Consider the following 22,368-nt stretch of genomic DNA (forward strand, 5'->3'; position numbering starts at 1 on the left):
ACACACACACACAGACAGACACAGTTCTGCCCCTGAACAAGGCAGTTAACCCACCATTCCTAGGCCGTCATTGAATATAAGAATGTGTTCTTAACTGACTTGCCTAGTTAAATAAAGGTTTAAAAAAATAAATCACAAAAACACATAGGTGTTCCTCTTATCTAGGTGGGAGAGGGCAGTGTGGAGTGTGATTGAGATTGCGTCTTCTGTGGATCTGTTGGGGCGGTATGCAAATTGGAGTGGGTCCAGGGTGTCTGGGATGATGGAGTTGATGTGTGCCATAACTAGCCTTTCAATGTGACCCTTCACCACCCATTAATAAGGTTTGATATAGGACCTGTTATGACCCATCACCATGCATCATTGGAGTTCGGGAGGACCCCCCCAGCGTTACGAAACGGTCAACATAGTCAAAGCACGGTCACTCCTAAAAACGTATTCTAAACAGGAAGGGACAACACAGAAACAACACACACAATAAACAATTCTTGTATATTTTCTGTTTTTATATTATGGGTTGTCCGAGGGATAGGCTGGGCCGCCAGGGTTGTTTAGGATTGGTGGGGTGGTTTCCCCTTGATCCACACACACACACAAACAAAACACACACAGACAGACAGACAGACAGACACACAGACAGACAGACAGACAGACAGACAGACAGACAGACAGACAGACAGACAGACAGACAAACCACACACACACACACAGACAGACACAGACAAAACACAGACAGACAGACACAGACAGACAGACCACACACACACACACACACACACACAGTCAGAGACAGACAAAACACACACAGACAGACAAAACACACACAGACACACACACAAACAAAACACACACACACACAGACAAAACACACACACACACACACACACACAGACACACTTCTGCATAATCGGTAAAAGCCAAAGTGCAGTCATTCTGGTATGACTTTCATTTCTGCGAAGAAGAGAGAAAGATTATCTCAAGAGACCACAGAGAGTGCAGTGCTGTCTAACCAAGTGTATGTGTGTGTGTGTGTGTGTGTGTGTGTGTGTGTGTGTGTGTGTACGTGTGTGTGTGTACGTGTGTGTGTGTACGTGTGTGTGTGTACGTGTGTGTGTGTACGTGTGTGTGTGTACGTGTGTGTACGTGTGTGTACGTGTGTGTACGTGTGTGTGTACGTATGTGTGTACGTGTGTGTACGTGTGTGTGTACGTGTGTACCCTAGGCCATTTACCTCAGAGAAGGGCTCAAAAGAACCTTTCTATCACTTTCCATTTGCTTCCAATAGCCTTACTTAGACACAGTATCTAGGCCTGGGGTCACAGGGTTCAACCCTCTATTCTCCTGTTTCAACTCACTTCCATGCAAAATGACAACTATGCTAGTGGAGAAGAGCTAGCTGTAGCTAGCTTAACTGTGAAGACCCCTTCCATGACACCTGAAGGAACGGTTGCCCAACAGCCTGTGGTGTGCTGTGCCACGCAGACACTGCTGTTCTTTGCGTGCCTTCGCTGCTGTCAGATGCCCTTAAGTGATGCCTCAGTCGTTGTCTGCAGCAAAACCAAGGCAAAGCCACTAGACTGAAATGCTACTTAATGAAGTGGCTGTACATTACGTGAGGAGGAGAGCTGGCAAAAAAGGGAATTCGTGCCTATTCCCAGTCATCCCAAATGAGAACTTTCCCCTCCCGCTCTCTCCTCCCCTCTCTCCTTTCTTCTGATAACCACAGCTCCGCTAGCTAGCATATAGTTACCCCTGGCTAACCCCAGCTCCACTAGCTAGCATGTAGCAAGAAACAGAGCAAGTAACGGAGCAAGAAACAGAGAGAGAGCGAGAAAGAGTGAGAGAGCAAGAGCAAGAGAGCGAGAAAGAGCAAGAAAGAGAAAGTGTGAGAGAGCAAGAAAGAGAGCAAGAAAGAGAGCGAGCGAGAAAGAGAGCGCGCGAGCAAGAAAGAGAGCGAGCGAGCAAGAGAGCGAGCGAGCAAGAAAGAGCGAGCGAGCAAGAAAGAGTGAGAGAAAGAGAGCGAGAAAGAGAGCGAGCAAAGAAAGAGAGCGAGCAAGAAAGTAAGAAAAAAGAGAGATCGAGCGAGAGAGCAAAAAGAGAGCAAGAAAGAGAGCGAGCGAGAAAGAGAGCGAGCAAAAAAGAGCAAGAAAGAGAGCGAGAAAGAGAGCGGAACAGAGAGAGCAAGAAAGAGAGCAAGAAAGAGAGCGAGCGAGAAAGAGAGCGAGAAAGAGAGCGAGCGAGAAAGAGAGCGAGCGAGAAAGAGAGCGAGCGAGAAAGAGAGCGAGCGAGAAAGAGCGAGAAAGAGAGCGAGCGAGAAAGAGAGCGAAAAAAGAGAGCACGAAAGAGAGCGAGGAACAGAGCGCAAGAAAGAGAGCAAGAAAGAGAGCAAGAAAGAGAGCGAGCAAAAGAGGGAGTAAGAAAGAGAGCAAACAATAGAGACTAGGCAGGGCTTCCCGGTATTCAATATACCACCCAAGCATACTGTCAAACTGGACCTAGCTGCTTTGGAACTCCTAAATAAAGTCATCTCGATGTAATAACAGTCACTCACTGACTACAGTATACAAATGTTCTATAATTTTGCAGATAAGGTTAGCATTTTCCAAGACAAACAATGTTGAAGTGCAGGGCAAGAGGGGGCTGCCTTGTTCACATAGAGAGCATTCTACTTACAGCACTAACGGTCTATGAAGATCAAGTCAACAGTAGCTATCCATCCACTCCTACGCAGGCAAAGATCTCTGTGTGTGTGTGTGTGTGTGTGTGTGTGTGTGTGTGTGTGTGTGTGTGTGTGTGTGTGTGTGTGTGTGTGTGTTGAAGGTTGTAAATGCTCCTTTCCAGACAGGTCTTACAGTAAGCTGTGTGTTCTAGAACCTCGGATCAATTCTAATATCCTCGTAACTGACTTAAGACACCACACACCCTCATGGAGAAGGACCTGGTGAGTAGGAGTCAGAACGCATATTAGAACAAGCCTAGTAAAGAGAAAGGGAGTGAAATAACATTATGGAGGAGACAGAGAGAGAGAGAGGTAGGAAGACTGTTGACTCGGGGGCAAAGCAATGTTCTGTTAGTCCCTGTTCCATTCAGCCAGGAGAATGCAGCGACAAATTATGTCTCCTGATCAGGACATACAGTTGAAGTCGGAAGTTTACATATACCCCAGCCAAATAAATTTCATTCCCTGTCTTAGGTCAGCTAGGATCACCACTTCATTTTAAGAATGTAAAATGTCAGAATAATAGTAGAGAGAATCATTTAATTCAGCTTATATTTCTTTCATTACATTCCCAGTGGGTCAGAAGTTTACATACACTCAATTAGTATTTGGTAGCATTGCCTTTAAATTCTTTAACTTAGGTCAAATGTTTCAGGTAGCCTTCCACAAGCTTCCCACAATAAGATGGGTGAATTCTGGCCCATTCCTCCTGACAGAGCTGGTGTAACTGAGTCAGGTTTGTAGGCCTCCTTGCTCGCACACGCTTTTTCAGTTCTGCCCACAAATTTTCTATAGGATTGAGGTCAGGGCCACTCCAATACCTTGATTTTGTTGTCCTTAAGCCATTTTGCCACAACTTTGGAAGTATGCTTGGGGTCATTGTCCATTTGGAATACCCATTTGCAACCAAGCTTTAACTTCCTGACTGATGTCATGAGATGTTGCTTCAATATATCCACGCAATTTTCCTGCCTCATGATGCCATCTATTTTGTGAGGTGCATCAGTCCCTCCTGCAGCAAAGCACCCCCACAACATGATGCTGCCACCCTCGTGCTTCACGGTTGGGATGGTGTTCGTCGGCTTGCAAGCCTCCCCCTTTTTCCTCCAAACATAACGATGGTCATTATTGCCAAACAGTTCTATTTTTGTTTCATCAGACCAGAGGGCATTTCTCCAAAAAGTATGTTGTTCCCATGTGCAGTTGCAAACCGTAGTCTGGCTTTTTTATGGCTGTTTTGGAGCAGTGGCATCTTCCTTGCTGAGCGACCTTTCAGGTTATGGCTAGAGATTAGCCAGCTAATCTTTTTATTTCAAGTTTATCTATTTGCTAGCTAACAAGGTTGAACAGTTGAATTGTTATGAAAGCATCCTTTTGTCTGTCTCCAACTGTTTGAACAGCATGTTACACGGAACCCAAACCGGCTGCGCGCGTGTGCCATCGTGTATACATTTATTTTGCCCCCCCACACCAAACGCGATCACGACACGCAGGTTAAAATAACAAAACAAACTCTAAACCAATTACATTATTTGGGGACAGGTCGAAAAGCATTAAACATGTATGGCAATTTAGCTAGCTAGCTTGCACTTGCTAGCTAATTCATCCTATTTAGCTAGCTTGCTGTTACAAGCTAATTTGTCCTGGGATATAAACATTGAGTTGTTATTTTACCTGAAATGCACAAGGTCCTCTAATCCGACCATTAATTCACACATGAAACGGTCAACCGAATTGCTTATAATCATCTCTCCTAATTCTAGGCTTTTTTTTCTCTTGACTTTATATTTCGATTGGCAACTTTCATAAATTAGGTGCATTACCGCCACCGACCTTGTATAACCAATGAGGAGATGGCAGTGGGTACCTGCTTCTATAAACCAATGAGGAGATGGGAGAGGCAGGACTTGCAGCGCGATCTGCGTCACAAATAGAACTGACTTCTATTTTAGCCCTTGGCAACGCAGACGCTCGTTGGCGCGCGCGGGCAGTGTGGGTGCAATAATTGAATAATATAGATTTCTAAAATTATTTTGCAATGCTCGTTGTAGTCAGCCTGTTAGCCTGTCCACTTAGTTCAGATGTTGAAATCAAGTGGCCTACCTTATTTCTCAGAATGAAAATTAGTTGCCAATTCCTTATATAATTGTGTTTTATGCTTAATGAACATTTATAAAACACAGACTAGACGGCTAGTATAACATTCTTGTACACCAATGCTGCACACGACCAACTGAGCATTCATTTTCCAGAATCAATGTTCATTGATCATTAGTAGTGTCTTCTCTGCGCGCAATTTGAGTAGTTGAGACATAAAACGTTGAAACATAGAAATGTTAACTTGTCCTCTATTACAGTAAAATAACGTCTCAATGTGTTTCAGTGTCCATATTTATTTAACCTTTATTTAACTTGGCAAGTCAGTTAAGAACAAAATTCTTACATTCAATGACGGCCTAGGAACAGTGAACAGTTCAGTCCTGTTGCCTTGAACAGGAACTGCCTGTTCAAGGGCACAACAACAGATTGTACCTTGTCAGCTCGGGGATTCGAACTTGCAACCTTTCGGTTACTAGTCCAACGCTCTAACCACTAGGCTACCCTGCCACCCCATATGACCCATTCTGTTAGACCAAACCTCAAATGCAAATAGCGAGTTGAAAGCGCTTGCCAGGGAGAAAGATGTGATCTCTCAACTGTTGGCGTGAGAGGCAGGGGGAGGAGCTTGGTGAACGTTTAAACCACAGAGGAAGAGGCGAAGCGAGAGGTTTCACTCCCCCTGACATCAGTACAAAAATAAGGTAATGTGTTTCTATGAGTTTATTTTGGACCTACTGTGAGCTTGTCGCCTGCCTTCCCATCTTTAGGACAACAACTCCCATTGTTAGGGCGGAGACGTGCATCTCGTCATTATATACAGATCTCTGGTGTAAATGGGAAGGTGCACATGGCACAGAGGAGCGAAGGAGACGAGACCAAAAATACCACATGAGAACAAGCAGACAAACGCTCATAAAACAAAAACAACAACACCTTGATTCTTGCGATACAAGCATTTGGAATATCGCGTAAAAACATTATATCAAATTAATTTGAATTTGATATATCGCACAGACCTACTACACTGGGCTTCTTTTACACCACTGTCTGTTAATTTAACACTTACAGTGTTCATTTAACACCAGAATCCACACTATAAATGTTACACTGGAAAATCAACACTAGGTAATACTGGCCAATTTGCTGTGAATATCTTCAGCTTTAGCAGAGAAAACTCACTTACACTGCTGCGGTGTGTGTGCGTGCGCTAGCGTGCGTGCGTGTGTGTGTGTGAGATGGTACAGATAAAGCACAAGGGTTGAGATGAGGACATGGCTACGAATGAGCATTGACGGCAGCTATGAAAGTGTACCAGGACATTTAGATAACTTTCTATGAATACACACCATGAGTCAAATGTAAAAAGAGGTAGTATATACATAAAACAGAAACACACAAACAGGTATACAGTAGGTCTACTCAAACAATAGATATACAAAAGTATGTGGACACCCCTTCAAATTAGTGGATTGGACTATTTCAGCCACACCCACTGCTGACAGATGTATAAAATCAAGCATAAAGCCATGCAATCTCCATAGACAGTAGAATGGAAGTAGAATGGCCTTACTGAAGAGCTCATTGACTTTCAAAGTGGCACTGTCATAGGATGCCACCTTTCCAACAAGTCAGTGCGTCAGATTTCTGCCCTGCTACAGCTGCCCCAGTCAAGTGTAAGTGCTGTTATTGTGAAGTGGAAACGTCTAGGAGCAACAATGGGTCAGCTGCGAATAATGGTCTGGGGCTGTTTTTCATGGGCTAGACCCCTTAGTTCCAGTGAAGGGACATTTTAATGCAACAGCATAAAATGACATTCTAGACAATTCTGTGCTTTTTGTAGCAACAGTTGTAGCAACAGTTTGGGGAAGGCCCTTCCTGTTTCAGCTTGACAATGCCCCTGTGCACAAAGCGAGGTCCATACAGAAATGGTTTGTTGAGATCGGTGTGGAAGAACTTGACTGGCCTGCACAGAGCCCTGACCTCAAATCCATCAAACACCTTTGCGATGAATTGGAACGCCAACTGCGAGCCAGGCCTAATCGGCCAACATCAGTGCCCGACCTCACTAATGCTCTTGTGGCTGACTGGAAGAAAGTACCCACAGCAATGTTCCAACATCTAATGGAAATCCTTCCCAGAAGAGTGGAGGCTGATATAGCAGCAAAGTGGGGTCAACTCCATATTAATGCCCATGATTTTGGAATGAGATGTTTAACAAGTAGGTGTCCACATACTGGTCATGTAGTGCATTTATAAAACACACACATACTGTATACACAGACAATGAAACACACACACACAACATTTGGCTGTATAACTATGGTGTGAGTGACTATGCTTTAATAAATAACCAGACCCGGCCCTGTGTGTAATGTGAGTTTATATAAAGCTCTATGAATCTCCCCTCCAGTCATCTCAGCTGCCCATTGGCCAGAGGTCATGTTACTCATCAGCAGCAGCAGCATCATCGTCGTCGTTATTATTAGGTGTACAGCTCGCCTCCAAAAGGACATGGTCGCCCGCCGGTTATCCAGTCTCACATGACTCCAATCTAACCATGAAGGGTAAGCATGTGCTAGCCCAGTCAGATTCCAAATCAAACCTTTAACATATGAAGCCTATTCATGTGTCTGAGTTTGTGAAATATTTGATGTTGTCAGGAGCATTGTTCCCATTTTCTACAGAGCCTATGGAGATAAGAACTGTCTTCATGTGTCTGCTACAGGCTGATGTCGGTATTGGAAAATATCTAGCCTGTGTTTGAATCATTTCCATCCACTACCTACTCAAATAAAGACAGACGCACCACTAAGTGCATCCTGCCGGGCTGTTTCACCGCCTGATAAAACAACTGCACCGTCCACAATCTCAGGGCTCTCCAGAGGGTGGTGCGGCCCAACGTATCACCGGGGGCCCACTGCCTGCCCTCCAGGACATATCCAGCAACCGGAAGTCAAAAGGAAGGCTAAGAAGATCATCAAGGACCTCAGCCACACGAACCACGGCCTGTTCACCCCGCTACCATCTAGCAGGCAGAGACCGTACAGGTTAGAGGTCGACCGATTATGATTTCTCAATGCCGATACCGATTATTGGAGGACCAAAAAAAGCCGAAACGAATTAAATCAGACGATTTTTTTATATTTATTTGTAATAATGACAATTACAACAATACTGAATGAACACTTATTTTAACTTAATATAATACATCAATAAAATCAATTTAGCCTCAAATAAATAATGAAACATGTTAAATTTGGTTTAAATAATGCAAAAACAAAGTGTTGGAGAAGAAAGTAAAAGTGCAATATGTGCCATGTAAAAAAGCTAACGTTTAAGTTCCTTGCTCAGAACATGAGAACATATGAAAGCTGGTGGTTCCTTTTAACATGAGTCTTCAATATTCCCAGGTAAGAAGTTTTAGGTTGTAGTTATTATAGGAATTATAGGACTATTTCTCTCTATACCATTTGTATTTCATATACCTTTGACTATTGGATGTTCTTATAGGCACTTTAGTATTGCCAGTGTAACAGTATAGCTTCCGTCCCTCTCCTCGCCCCTACCTGGGCTCGAACCAGGAACACATCGACAACAGCCACCCTCGAAGCATCATTACCCATCGCTCCACAAAAGCCGTGGCCCTTGCAGAGCAAGGGGAACAACTACTCCAAGTCTCAGAGCGAGTGACGTCACCGATTGAAACGCTATTAGCGCGCACCCCGCTAACTAGCTAGCCATTTCACATCGGTTACACCAGCCTAATCTCGGGAGTTGATAGGCTTGAAGTCATAAACAGCTCAATGCTTGAAGCACAGGGAAGAGCCGCTGGCAAACACACGAAAGTGCTGTTTGAATGAATGCTTACGAGCCTGCTGCTGCCTACCACCGCTCAGTCAGACTGCTCTATCAAATATAAAATCATAGACTTAATTATAACATAATAACACACAGAAATACGAGCCTTTGGTCATTAATATGGTCGAATCCGGAAACTATCATTTCGAAAACAAAACGTTTATTCTTTCAGTGAAATATGGAACCTTACCGTATTTTATCTAACGGGTGGCATCCCTAAGTCTAAATATTGCTGTTACATTGTACAACCTTCAATGTTCTGTCATAATTATGTACAATTCTGGCAAATTAATTACGGTCTTTGTTAGGAATAAATGGACTTCACACAATTCGCAACGAGCCAGGCGGCCCAAACTGCTGCATATACCCTGACTGCTTGCACGGAACGCAAGAGAAGTGACACAATTTCCCTAATTATAAGAAATTCATGTTAGCAGGCAATATTAACTAAATATGCAGGCTTAAAAATATATACTTGTGTATTGCTTTTAAAGAAAGGCATTGATGTTTATGGTTAGGTACATTGGTGCATTTTCGCAAATGCGCTTGTTAAATCATCACCCGTTTGGTGAAGTAGGCTGTGATTCAATGAGAAATTAACAGGCACCGCATCGATTATATGCAACGCAGGACACACTAGATAAACTAGTAATATCATCAATCATGTGTAGTTAACTAGTGATTCTGTTAAGATTGATTGTTTTTTATAAGATAAGTTTAATGCTAGCTAGCAACTTACCTTAGCTTCTTGCTGCCCTCGCGTAACAGGTAGTCAGCCTGCCACGCAGGCTCCTCGTGGAGTGCAATGTAAGGCAGGTGGTTAGAGCGTTGGACTAGTAACCCGGAAGGTTGCAAAAACGAATCCCCGAGCTGACAAGGTAAAAATCTGTCGTTCTGTCCCTGAACAAGGAAGTTAACCCACTGTTCCTAGGCCGTCATTGAAAATAAGAATGTGTTCTTAACTGACTTGCCTAGTTTATAAAAATAAAATAAAATGTTTTTGTTTTTTTATCGGCCAAATTGGTGTCCAAAAATACCGATTTCCGATTGTTATGAAAACTTGAAATCGGCCTTAATTAATCGCCCATTCCGATTAATCGGTCGACCTCTAGTACAGGTGCATCAAAGCTGGGAAAGAGAGACTGAAAAACAGCTTCTATATCTCCAGGCCATCAGACTGTTAAATTGTCACCACTAGCCAGCATCCACCCAGTACAATGCCCTGAACTTAGTAACTGTTACTAGCTGGCTACCACCTGGTACTCTCCCCTGCCCCTTAGGGACTGCTGCCCAATGTACACAGTCATTTAACACTGGCCACTTTAATAATGTTTACATACTGTTTTACCCACTTCATATGTATATAATGTTTTCTAGTAAGGCTCATCTTAAATAACTACTACTGTACACACCTTTCCTATTCATATACTGTCCACACTGTCTATACACACCATCATATACATATATATTGATATTCCGGACTCTGACATTGTTCGTTCTGATATTTCTTGATTTATGAATTAATATGTTTGGGATGTGTGTGTATTGTTTAGTTCGGTATCACTGTTGGAGCTAGAAACATAAGCATTTCGCTGCACTGATAACATCTGCAAAATGCGTACGCGACCAATACAATTTTATTTGAAAGCCATTGTTCAGGTCTTGCACCCTAAAGTTAACACCATTTAGTAGTTGTCATTTATCTCTCTCGCTCCCTCCATCCTGCTTTTCAATGATGGATTGGTAATGCATGAAGGATTAAACACCTGTCGCACCCGTCCGTTTCAAAGGGGTACATTCGGTCATGGGACCAACATACACAAGAATACGCAAACACAATGACACCCCAATCATCTACCAACCTTGTGAAGGTCCGACAACAAGCCGTTGCACGATGCCTAGATGGACACACACACAGTGGTGGAAAAAGTACCCAGAATTGTCATACTTGAGTAAAAGTAAAGATACCTTCATAGAAAATTACTCAAGTAAAAGTCAAAGTTAACCAGTAAAATACTACTTGAGTAAAAGTCTAAAAGAGAGTCTATTTGGCTTTAAATATACTTAAGTATCAAAAGTAGAAATAATTTGAAATTCATTATACTAAGCCAACCAGACGGTACCATTTTCTTATTTTTTAAATGTACGGACAGCCAGGGGCACGCACCCACACTTAGACATCATTTACAAATCAAGCATGTGTTTAGTGAGTCCGCCAGATCCTAGGCAGTAGGGATGACCAGAGATGTTCTCTTGATAAGTGTGTGAATTAGACCATTTTCCTGTCCTGCTAGGCATTCAAGATATAACGAGTACTTTTGGGTGTCAGGGAAAATGTATGGCGTAAAAAGTACAGAATATTCTTGAGTAATGTAGTGAAGTAAAAGTAAAAGTTGACAAAAATATAAATAGTAAAGTACAGATACCCCAAAAACCTACTTAAGTAGTACTTAAGTATTTTTACTTAGGTACTTTACACCACTGCACACACACAAGTTGTCTTTGAGATCATCATTCCGATCACGACACACCAAAGTGACCTATTAACTCTGGCATTTATTACTGCACCAATCAATGACCTCGGTGGACAAGCTCAGCTTCACTCACTCCAGCTTTCACCTTTCAGCATCTCCCATATGGTCTTATATCTATCCATCTTGTCATGGTCCTGTCAACCTTTTCTTCATCTCTCCCCCATTAGGGGTTCTCATATCACCCTCTTTTTCCCTCCATCATTACGTTTTTCATCCCTCCACCATAACAACGAGAGCATCTCTAAGCTACAGGACTGTTTTGCTAGCACCGACTGGAATATGTTGTTTCGGGAGTCATCCGATGGTATTGAGGAGTTTACCACATCAGTAAACCTACTTCATTAATAAGTGCATCGATGACATCATCCATACAGTGACCGTAAGTACATATCCCAACCAGAAGCCATGGATTACAGGCAACATTCATACTGAGCAAAAGGCTAGAGCTGCCGCTTTCAAGGAGCGGGACACTAACCCGGACGCTTGTAAGAAATCCCACTGCGCCCGTCAACAAACCATCAAACAGGCAAAGCGTCAATACAGGACTAAGATTGAATTGTACCAGCACTGACGCTCGTCGGATGTGGGAGGGCTTGCAAACTACAATGGATTACAAAGGGAAACCCAGCTACGAGCTGCCCAGTAACGCAAGCTACCAGATGAGCTAAATGCCTTCTATACTCGCTTCAAGGCAAGCAACACTGAACCATGCGTAGAGCATCAGCTGTTCGGGACGACTGTGTGATCATGCTCTCCGTTGCCGATGTGAATAAGACCTTTAAACAGGTCAACATTCATAAGGACGCAGGGCCAGATGGATTACCAGGACGCGTACTCAGAGCTTGCGCCTACCAGCTGGCAAGTGTCTTCACTGACATTTTCAACCTGACACAGTCTGTAACACCTACATGTTTCAAGCAGACCACCATAGTCCCTGTGCCTAGGAACGCCAAGGTAACCTGTCTAAATGAATCTCGCCCTGTAGCACTCACATCTGCTGCTATGAAATGCTTTGAAAGGCTGGTCATGGCTCATATCAACACCATAATCCTAGACACCCTGATACCCACTCCAATTCGCCATAATCCCAGACACCCACTCCAATTCACTTACCACCCCAACAGAACCACAGATGATGCAATCTCTACTGCACTCCACACTGCCCTTTCTCACTTGGACAAAAGGAACACCTACGTGAGAATGCTGTTCAGCGTTCAACATCATAGTGCTCACAAAGCTCATCACTAAGCTAAAAACCCTGGGACTGAACACCTCCCTCTGCAACTGGATCCTGGACTTCCTGACGGGGCACCCCAAGGTGGTCAGGGTAGGCAACAACACATCTGCCACGCTGACCCTCAACACAGGGGCCCCTCAGTGGTGCGTGCTTAGTTCCCTCCTGTACTCCCTGTTCACCCACGACTCCAATACCATCATTACGTTTGCCGACGACATGCCGGTGGTAGGCCTGATCACCAACGATGAAGACCAGCCTATAGGGAGGAGGTCAGAGACCTGGCAGTGTGATGCCAGGACAACAACCACTCTCACAACGTCAGAAAGACAAAGGAGCTGATCATGGACTAAGGGAAACGAAGGGCCGAGCACGCCCCCATTCACATCGATGGGGCTGAAGTGGTGTGGGTCACAGTCATGGAGGGCACAACAACACCTCCTCACGAAACCTCTTCCCCCTCAGGAGGCTGAAAAGATTTGTCATGGGCCCTCAGATCCTCAAAAAGTTATAAAGCTGCACCAGAGAGCATCTTCACTTGTTATGGCAACTGCTTGGCTTCCGACTGCAAGGCGCCACAGAGGGTAGTACGTATGGCCCAGTAAATCACTGGGGCGGAGCTCCCTGCCATCCAGGACCTCTATACCAGACGGTGTCAGACGAAGGCACAAAACTTGTCAAAGACTCCAGTCACCCAAGTCATAGACTGTTCTCTCTGCAACCGCATGGCAAGCAGTACCGATGCACCAAGTCTGGAACCAAAAGAACCCTGATCAGCTTCAACCGCCAAGCCATAAGTCTGCTAAATAGTTAGTTAAATAGTTAACCAAATAGCTACCCGAACTCTCTTTTCTGACTCATCACACGCTGCTGCTGCTTATTATCTGTCACTTTATTCCTAGTTATATTTACCTCAATTACATCAAACCCCTGCACATCGACTCTGTACTGGTACTCCTTGTATATAGACAAGTTATCGTTACTCATTATTACCCGTTTTACTTTTCTATTATTTTTCTATGGGCCACATCTTCCGATGTCCAGTTGGGCATCGTGCTTGTTGTCAAGGCCTTCATGAAGTGGGTAGATGACAGAGTCATAACTTCATTGACTTGAACAGTAGCCGATAAAATGTGCATAAGGTTAAGTTTGTGCTGTGTAGTAGACTACAATTGCTCTCTGTCTGCAAGGCTAAACAACGCTGCACTTAAACATGAATTACAGACATATCAACCAGTCCAGGTCTGAAAGCACAAACTGAAGGGGGGGAAACGGTCTGAAGGCAGAGAGGGAGAGGCAAAGAGAGAGAGGCAGAGAATAAGGAGAAAGATAATAAATATCTTTCCCAGATTAAAAATGAGAACATGATACCTGTCAACACCGCCACATCAACCAGAAGTCAGGCAACGAATGCAGATAAAAACTATTTGTTGTAGCTGGTGCCTGGTTCATATTTTGTCAGGGTTCCAACGAGGCCATGATTGCCTTGTTATCTCTCAGCCAGAATGTCATGTTGAGGAGAACCAGCCAAACAGCAGGCCTCCACCCCTTCCTCTACCCTCCCTCACACTGACGGCGGCACACCTTTCAGTGGGGACTTAAATCCTGCCGTGACACCGCTGCCGGGCAGACAAAGGAAGTGTTATGTTCTGTCACTGTGTTGTGTTCTAGATCCTTGCTGGGAGATGATATCAGTGGTGGCCCAGGAGCACACAGACAGACAGACAGACAGGCAGACAGACGTGTGTCTTTATGAAGAAGGAGCATTGATCTCTCCATAAGCACACACACGGACACACAAATAACAGAGAGATGGGCCTAATCTTTCAAATATGCTTAGATATGTCATCTGACAATACAGAGGAATATTCTATACAGTATCAAGCAACAAATGGCTGAAATAATTCCATAACAAAATACAGCAGGGTAAACATTATAAAACACACAGCAAGTGATTAAGAGGCCGATCTCCACACAAGCCATATACAGCCGTATACTCCTTGAATGAGTTCACAAACAGGCAAATCCGTGTACCTGCTAATTATTTGTAGGTTCTGGGCTCATCATGCCAATGCAAAGTTGTCAATTGCATTTTAATTACTCTCCTCTCTTTGCATGCAAATATGAATTAAGACTCTGTCCATGCCTGATTCACCGGAGTTTTCATTGTAAATAGTGTGCAACTAAGTCATGAAACAAATCTGTAGTCAATCAAAAAAACTAAGGCAAATTAGAGAATACACTTGTCTCGCAATGTCTCACATGTCATGATGGAAAGAATGGAATTGGCAAATGGGCATGGAAGTGTAATAAACTCACAATATGTCCCTTCCTACCCCTACAGATGCTACATGAGCTGTCAAAAAACATTAAATATGCTGAGCTGTAGCTCTAAAATCCATATCAAACTCTCTCTATTTTCAAATTTAGGACTCCTAAAACGGAAGTGTCAAACAAAAATAAAGTGACAGGTCTGCATCGCATACGCGGCTCGAGAGGTGCATGATGTCACCACCAAAACCACACACTTGCATTTCAACACAATTGATCTGCACAAACTACACTGTCATGATAACCTCTGAAATGAAATTGTATTTGCTTTAACAAAATCTGCTACATTGTAGATATAACATGTATTTTAGACTCGAAAAGTATCAACATCCGCAGAAGTCACTGGGCCTGTGTGCTGTCAGCCAGTTAGCCCTCTAGCTAGTTTGTTAGCTAGCTGTCCAATGAACAGTAAATACCAAGCCAACGTAACGTAGCTAGCTGGATAAATAGCTAATAAACTAGCTAGCTACTTGAAACCTGTTCAAAACGTTAGTCAAACAACGCACCTTGCGAGGGAAATAACGTTACACAGAACACGGCTAGGTTGCTAGCTAAATAAATCTGCCTAAAAATATACTAGTGTGTAACAATACATTTTCAGGACCTAATCTGGGCCGCTGGCTGTGCTACACAGGCCACGGGATGCTCCGCCCGCAGGTTAACGTTACCGTTGTTTCCTAAAATGAGAAGATTGCATAATGATCTCTACTTGGCAAGCTAACTAGCCATCTAGATGATAGTGAACTAATCTTCACTGGTAGTCTTGTTCATCGTACATGTTCTGATACAGTAAACCTCGTTTGATTTGTTGTCAAATATCACCGGCCACAAAAATTGATTATTAACTGGTAATGGTTAGCTATGTGCTGTCAACGTGACAGCGGGAAAGGGGTAGCTGTACTCACCCCATTAACCAATCCATGGTGATGCTTGTATCTAGGAATAAATCCACCAGCAAGGGTTGGAGGCGACCCACTACTTTATCCGGCCAACCCTCGCTTCGCCGCCTGGTCCCGACCCGTCTCTCTCCGTGGATCGGTGTCTCTCGGTCGTCAAATGTCAAAAACGTATCGCTGGTGTCCTTGTTTTGAACCTGAGCTTAGATAGCAACAAGAACATGAACAACTATCTAGTTAGTCGGAGCCGAGGTGCTGCGCCGAGAGCAAGCGAGAGGAGCGCAGCATTGAGTGACTTTGAGCTCGAAGACGAGCGGAGGAGAACCGGCAACAGTCTCGGTCCACTTTCCGGTCAGCGAGGTATCTCGTGGCTTCGGTTTTTATGTCGCCGTCCGCTAGCGTACCTAATGTCATTTGCCGACTGCAGGATTGAATGAACCGAATCTTGTCTTGGGACGCCGCTTGTCTAGCTAGCTAGCTACACTCTGTCATGAATGCTAAATTGCACGAAAATTACTATGCAGCTCAAACCGCTAGCTACAGCGGTCTTCAGCTGCTGCTGCGAACGAAATCCGGGATGTAAACACAGATCCGACCAACCCCCTCCAATACGTATGCGTTGTGTTTCGTCACAAACAATGAAAATAGATGGGATATGTAGTTCAAAGAAGACCCATCTTCCTTCAAATTACCTCTCAGTTATACATGCAACAAAATAAATCGAATGTAGCTTTATTAGTATGGCATATCAACAACTGTATTTAATGCAGTCATCCCATTGATTGCAGCTAGTTAGGAGGTATTGCATTATGCATTGTTCATGTGTGACAATTGGCACTTTTTTGTGATGCATCAGGGATATTCAACTCTTAAACTATGGCCTGGAGCCTGGTATCCCATGTCTAAATCAGTCTCTAATTAGAGGGAAATAATGGAATAAAAAGAAGTGGAACTGGCTTCACGGTCCAGAATTCAATATGAGGGTGATACATGATACATCCACAACGTTGCACTGACGAAGACTTATATTATTGTTGTTAATTAGGTACAGATTTGATTTGAATCTGGGTTGTGCGCCACAAGACTGTTAGTCCATTGAGCTGAAGCCTAGGCAAGTACTCAGATCTTCCTTGGCCACTCTTTTTATATTTGTCTCTGTTCTCTTCCAGTCTCCCTCTATCAGAGGATGGAGCATTAGTCTAAAACCCGCCCGCCTGGAAAGAGAGGATCAATGTGTACTCTGCACTAATAAAATGACTGGTCATCTTAATCTCCCTCTCTGTCTCTCTCTCTGTCTCTCTCTCTGTCTGTCTCTCTGTCTGTCTCTCTCTCCCTCCCTCTCTCCCTCACTCTCTCTCTGTCTCTCGCTCTCTCCCTCCCTCCATCTCTCCCTCCCTCTCTCTCCCCCCCCCTCTCTCTCACTCTCTCACTCCCTCCCTCTCTGTCTCTCTCGCTCTCGCTCTCTCGCTCAAGTTAAATAGATTCACAAAAGTTCCAAAAGAATAAAGACATTTCAAATGTCATATTATGTATATATACAGTGTTGTAATAATGTGCAAATAGTTCAAGTACAAAAGGGAAAATAAATAAACATAAACATGGGTTGTACTTACATTGCTGTTTGTTCTTCACTGGTTGCCCTTTTCTTTCGCAACAGGTCACACATCTTGCTGCTGTGATTGCACACTGTGGTATTTCACCCAATAGATATGGGAGTTTATCAAAATTGGATTTGTTTTAGAATTATTTGTCAGTCGGTGCAATCTGAGGGAAATATGTGTCTCTAATATGGTCATACATTTGGCAGGTTAGGAAGTGCAGCTCAGTTTCCACCTCATTTTGTGGGCAGTGTGCACATAGCTTGTCTTCTCTTGAGAGCCAGGTCTGCCTTCGGCGGCCTTTCTCAATAGCAAGGCTATACTCACTGAGTCTGTACATAGTCAAAGATTTCCTTAATTTTGGGTCAGTCAAAGTGGTCAGGTATTCTGCCACTGTCTACTTTCTGTTTAGGGCCAAATAGCATTCTAGTTTGCTCTGATTTTATGTTAATTCTTTCCACTGTGTCAAGGAATTATCTTTTTGTTTTCTCATGATTTGGTTGGGTCTAATTGTGTTTCTGTCCTGCGGTTCAGTGGGGTCTGTTTGTGTTTGTGAACAGAGTCCCAGGACCAGCTTGCTTAAGAGACTCCTCTTCAGGTTCATCTCTCTTTAGGTGATGGCTTTGTTATGGAAGGTTTGGGAATCGCTTCCTTTTAGGTGATTGTAGAATTTAACGGCTCTTTTCTGGATTTTGATATTTAGCGGGTATCGGCCTAATTCTGCTCTGCATGCATTATTTGGTGTTTTACATTGTACTTAGAGGATATTTTTGCAGAATTCTGCATGCAGAGTCTCAATTTGGTGTTTGTCCCATTTTGTGAATTATTGGTTGGTGAGCGGACCCCAGACCTCACAACCATAAAGGGAAATGGGTTCTATAACCGATTCAAGTATTTTTAGCCAGATCCTAATTGGTATGTTGAATTTGATGTTCTTTTTGATGGCATAGAAGGCCCTTCTTGTCTTGTCTCTCAGATCGATCACAGCTTTGTTGAAGTTACTATTGGAACCGATGTTTAGGCCGAGGTATGTATAGTTTTTTGTGTGCTCTAGGGCAACGGTGTCCAGATGGAATTTGTATTCGTGGTCCTGACAACTGGACCTTTTTTGGAACACCATTGTTTTGTCTTACTGAGATTTACTGTCAGGGCCCAGGTTTGATTTTGATTTTTGTTATTTTGTCCTGTAGTTCATTCAATGTAATTGGAGAATCTAAGATAATTGGAGAATCTAATAATAGTTGATTCTAAGATTTGTATTTGATCATGTATATGTTTTTGCTGTATGTTCTTTGTTATAGAGCCAAAAAGATTGGAGAAGTGGTTCACCCATACATCTCTGTTTTGGATAGATAACTCTTTGTGTTGTTGTTTGTTTAGAGTTTTCCAATTTTCCCAGAAGTGGTTAGATTCTATGGATTCTTCAGTTACACTGAGCTGATTTCTGACGTGCTGTTCCTTCTTTTTCCGCAGTGTATTTCTGTATTGTTTTAGTGATTCACCATAGTGAAGGTGTAGGCTCAGGTTTACCGGGTCTCTATGTTTTTGGTTGGACAGGTTTCTCAATTTCTTTCTTGGGTTTTTGCTTTCTTCATCAAACCGTTTGTCATTGTTGTTAATTTTCTTAGGTTGTATGCTTGAATTTGTTTGATTTGATAGTGAAGCTGAGAGGTCAAAAACACTGTTTAGGTTTTCTACTGCCAAGTTTACACCTTCACTATTACAGTGAAACATTTTGTCCAGGAATAAGGGATTGAAGGGATGGAATTTGTTGTTGCCTTGAAGGGATTGCAGTTGTTGTTGCCTAGTTGTTTTTTGGTAGATTTCCACACTACTTTACTTCCATCTATAGCATTTCTTAATAATATTCCATTCCTTTGGCTTTGATGCCTCAGGATTGAGTATTGCTCTGTTCAAGTAGACTGTGATTTTGCTGTGATCTGAAAGGAGTGTCAGTGGACTGAGTATGAACACTCTAAGAGACTCTGGGTTGAGGTCAGTGATAAAGTAGTCTACAGTACTACTGCCAAGAGATGAGCTATATGTGTTTCTACTGTAGTAGTCCCCTTGAAGCCTACCATTGACTATGTACATACCCAGCATCCGACAGAGCTGCAAGAGTTCTGAGCAGTTTTTGTTGGTTATCAAATCAAATCAAACTATTTGCCACATGCGCCAAATACAACAAGTGTAGACTTTACCGTGAAATGCTTACTTACAAGCCCTTAACCAACAGTGCATTTCAAGAAGAAGAAAATATTTACCAAGTAGGCTCAAATAAAAAGTAATAGTAAAAAGTAACACAATAAGAATAACAATAACGAGGCTATATACAGGGGGCACCGGTACCGAGTCAGTGTGCAGGGTTACAGGCTAGTTGAGGTAATCTGTACGTGTAGGTGGGGGCGAAGTGACAATGCATAGGTAACAAACAAACAGCGAGTAGCAGCAGTGTACAAGAGGTGGGGTGTCAATGTAAATTGTCTGGTGGCAATTTTTTTGAATTGTTTAGCAGTCTAATGGCTTGGGGATAGAAACTGTTGAGGAGCCTTTTGGTCCTAGACTTGACGCTCCGGTACCGCTTGCTGTGCTGGTAGCAGAGAAAACAATCTATAACTTGGGTTACTGGAGTCTCTGACAATTTTATGGGCTTTGCTCTGACACCACCTATTATTTAGGTCCGGGATTGCAGGAAGCTTTTCCCCAGTGATGTACCAGGCCGTTCGCACTACTCTCATTAGCGCCTTATGGTCAGATGCCGAGCAGTAGCCGTACCAAGCGGTGATTCAACCGGTCAGGATGCTCTCGATGGTGCAGCTGTAGAACCTTTTGAGGATCTGGGTGCACATGCCAAATCTTTTCAGTCTCCTGAGGGGGAAAAGGTTTTGTCGTGCCCTCTTCACGACTGTCTTGGTATTTTTGACCATGATAGTTCGTTGGTGATGTGGACACCAATGAACTTGAAACTCTCGACCCGCTCCAATACAGCCCCGTCGATGTTAATGCATGCTTCAGAGTTGCTTGCCCACGAAGCCAGCATAAAAGTCATTTAGCTCATCTGGTAGGCTTGCATCGCTGGGTAGCTCACGTCTGGGTTTCCTTCTGCATTCCGTAATAGTTTTCAAGCCATGCCACATCCGACGAGCGTCAGAGCTGGTGTAGTAGGATTCAATCTTAATCCTGTATTGACGCTTTGCTTGTTTGATGGTTCATCTGACAGGCATAGCGGGATTTCTTTTAAGCGTCCGGATTAGTCTCCCACTCCTTGAAAGTCTCTCACTCCTTGAAAGCTCGATGCGGATGTTGCCTGTAATCCATGGCTTCTGGTTGGGATATGTACATACAGTCACTGTGGGGACGACGTCATCGATGCACTTATTGATGAAGCCGATGACTGAGGTGGTGTATTCCTCAATGCCATTGGATGAATCCCGGAACATATTCCAGTCTGTGCTAGCAAAACAGTCCTGTAGTGTAGCATCCGTGTCATCTGACCACTTCCGTATTGACCGAGTCACTGGTACTTCCTGCTTCAGTTTTTGCTTGTAAGCAGGAATCAGGAGGATAGAATTGTGGTCAGATTTGCCAAAAGGAGGGTGGGGGAGAGCTTTGTATCTCTGTGTGTGGAGTAAAGGTGGTCTAGGATTTTTTTCCCCCTGGTTGCACATGTGACATGCTGGTAAAAATTTGGTAAAACTGATTTAAGTTTACCTGCATTAAAGTCCCCGGCCGTTAGGAGCGCCGCTTCTGGTTGAGTATTTTCTTCTTTGCTCATGGCCTTATAGAGTTGGTTGAGAGCGGTCTTTGTGCCAGCTTCGCTTTGTGGTGGTAAATAGACGGCTACAAATAATTACAGATGAGAACTCTCTTGGTAGATAGTGTGGTCAACAGCTTATCATAAGGTACTCTACCTCAGGCGAGCAATACCTCAAGACTTCTTTAATATTAGACATCGCTCCAGCTGTTATTGACAAAAAGACACACACCCCCACCCCTCGTCTTACCAGAGGTAGCGTCTTTGTTCTGCCGATGCATGGAAAATCCCACCAGCTCTATATTGTCCGTTTATTCGTTCAGCCACGTCTCGGGGAAACATAAGATGTTACAGTTTTTAATGTCCCGTTGGTAGGATAATCTTAATAGTAGGTCATCAATTTTATTTTCCAACGATTGCACGTTAGCAAGGAGAATGGAAGGCATGGGAATTTACTCACTCGCCTCCGGCTTCTCAGAAGGACAGCCAATCTGCGTCCCCTTTTCCTGCGTCTTTTCTTCACGCAAAAGGTGTGGATTTGGGCCTGTCCAGTGAAATCAGGATATCCTTCTCGTCTGACTCGTTATTTAAGGAAAAAAAATCTTCCATGTCCGCGGTGAGTAATCGCTTTTCTGATGTCCAGAAGTTATTTTCGGTCATTAGAGACGGTAGCAGCAACATTATGTACACAATAAGTAAAAAAATAAGTTACACAAAACGCAAAAAAAATAACAAAATTGCACAATTGGTTGGGAGAATGTAAAACGTCAGCCACGTTCTTCGGCCCCATCATGATACAACTTATGTTGTCGTAGTTGTGTCTAGAGCATATAGGGGAGAGAATGCTGTCACCTCCAGGTAGGTGTTTGTCCCCGTGTGTGCTGAGGGTGTCGGGTTCTTGTCCAGTTCTGGCATTTAGGTCGCCACAGACTGGTACATGTCCCTGGGCCTGGAAACTGAGAAGCTGTCATCGTTAAAGTATGGGGATTCTATTGGAGGGATATAGGTAGCACACATGATGACATTTTTTTCTGTTGAGACTTTATTCATTTCTAGCCAGATGTAAAATGTTCCTGTTTTGACTAATTTAATAGACTGGGTTAGGTCTGCTATATACCTAATTAGCATACCCCTGAGTCTCTTCCTTGTTTCACACCTGGTAGTTTGGTGGATGGGACCACCAGCTCTCTGTAACCTAGAAGGCAACCAGTGTATCTGTCTCCTTTATACCATGTTTCTTGTAGGATGACAATGTCTGTATTTCCAATTTCTTCAATCCAGTCTGGGTTCCTGCTCTTTAAGCCAAAGGCAGATGACCTCAGACCTTGTATATTCCAGGACGAG

At 43.5% G+C, this 22,368-nt stretch overlaps 1 protein-coding gene across 1 annotated transcript in view; it reads right to left on the minus strand.

Annotated features, from left to right (window-relative positions):
- LOC139578188 (MOB kinase activator 2-like) overlaps positions 1-16,252 on the minus strand; it is a 100,852-nt gene extending 84,600 nt beyond the window's left edge. Inside the window, exon 1 of the mRNA XM_071405483.1 lies at positions 15,682-16,252. Coding sequence (XP_071261584.1) covers positions 15,682-15,698 — 17 coding nt within the window. The 5' untranslated portion in view covers positions 15,699-16,252. The remainder of the gene's footprint in view (positions 1-15,681) is intronic.
- Between the last annotated feature and the right edge of the window lie 6,116 nt (positions 16,253-22,368).

Source organism: Salvelinus alpinus, chromosome 6 (genome assembly GCF_045679555.1).
Source record: "Salvelinus alpinus chromosome 6, SLU_Salpinus.1, whole genome shotgun sequence".
In the NCBI taxonomy this organism is placed as follows: Eukaryota; Metazoa; Chordata; class Actinopteri; order Salmoniformes; family Salmonidae; genus Salvelinus; species Salvelinus alpinus.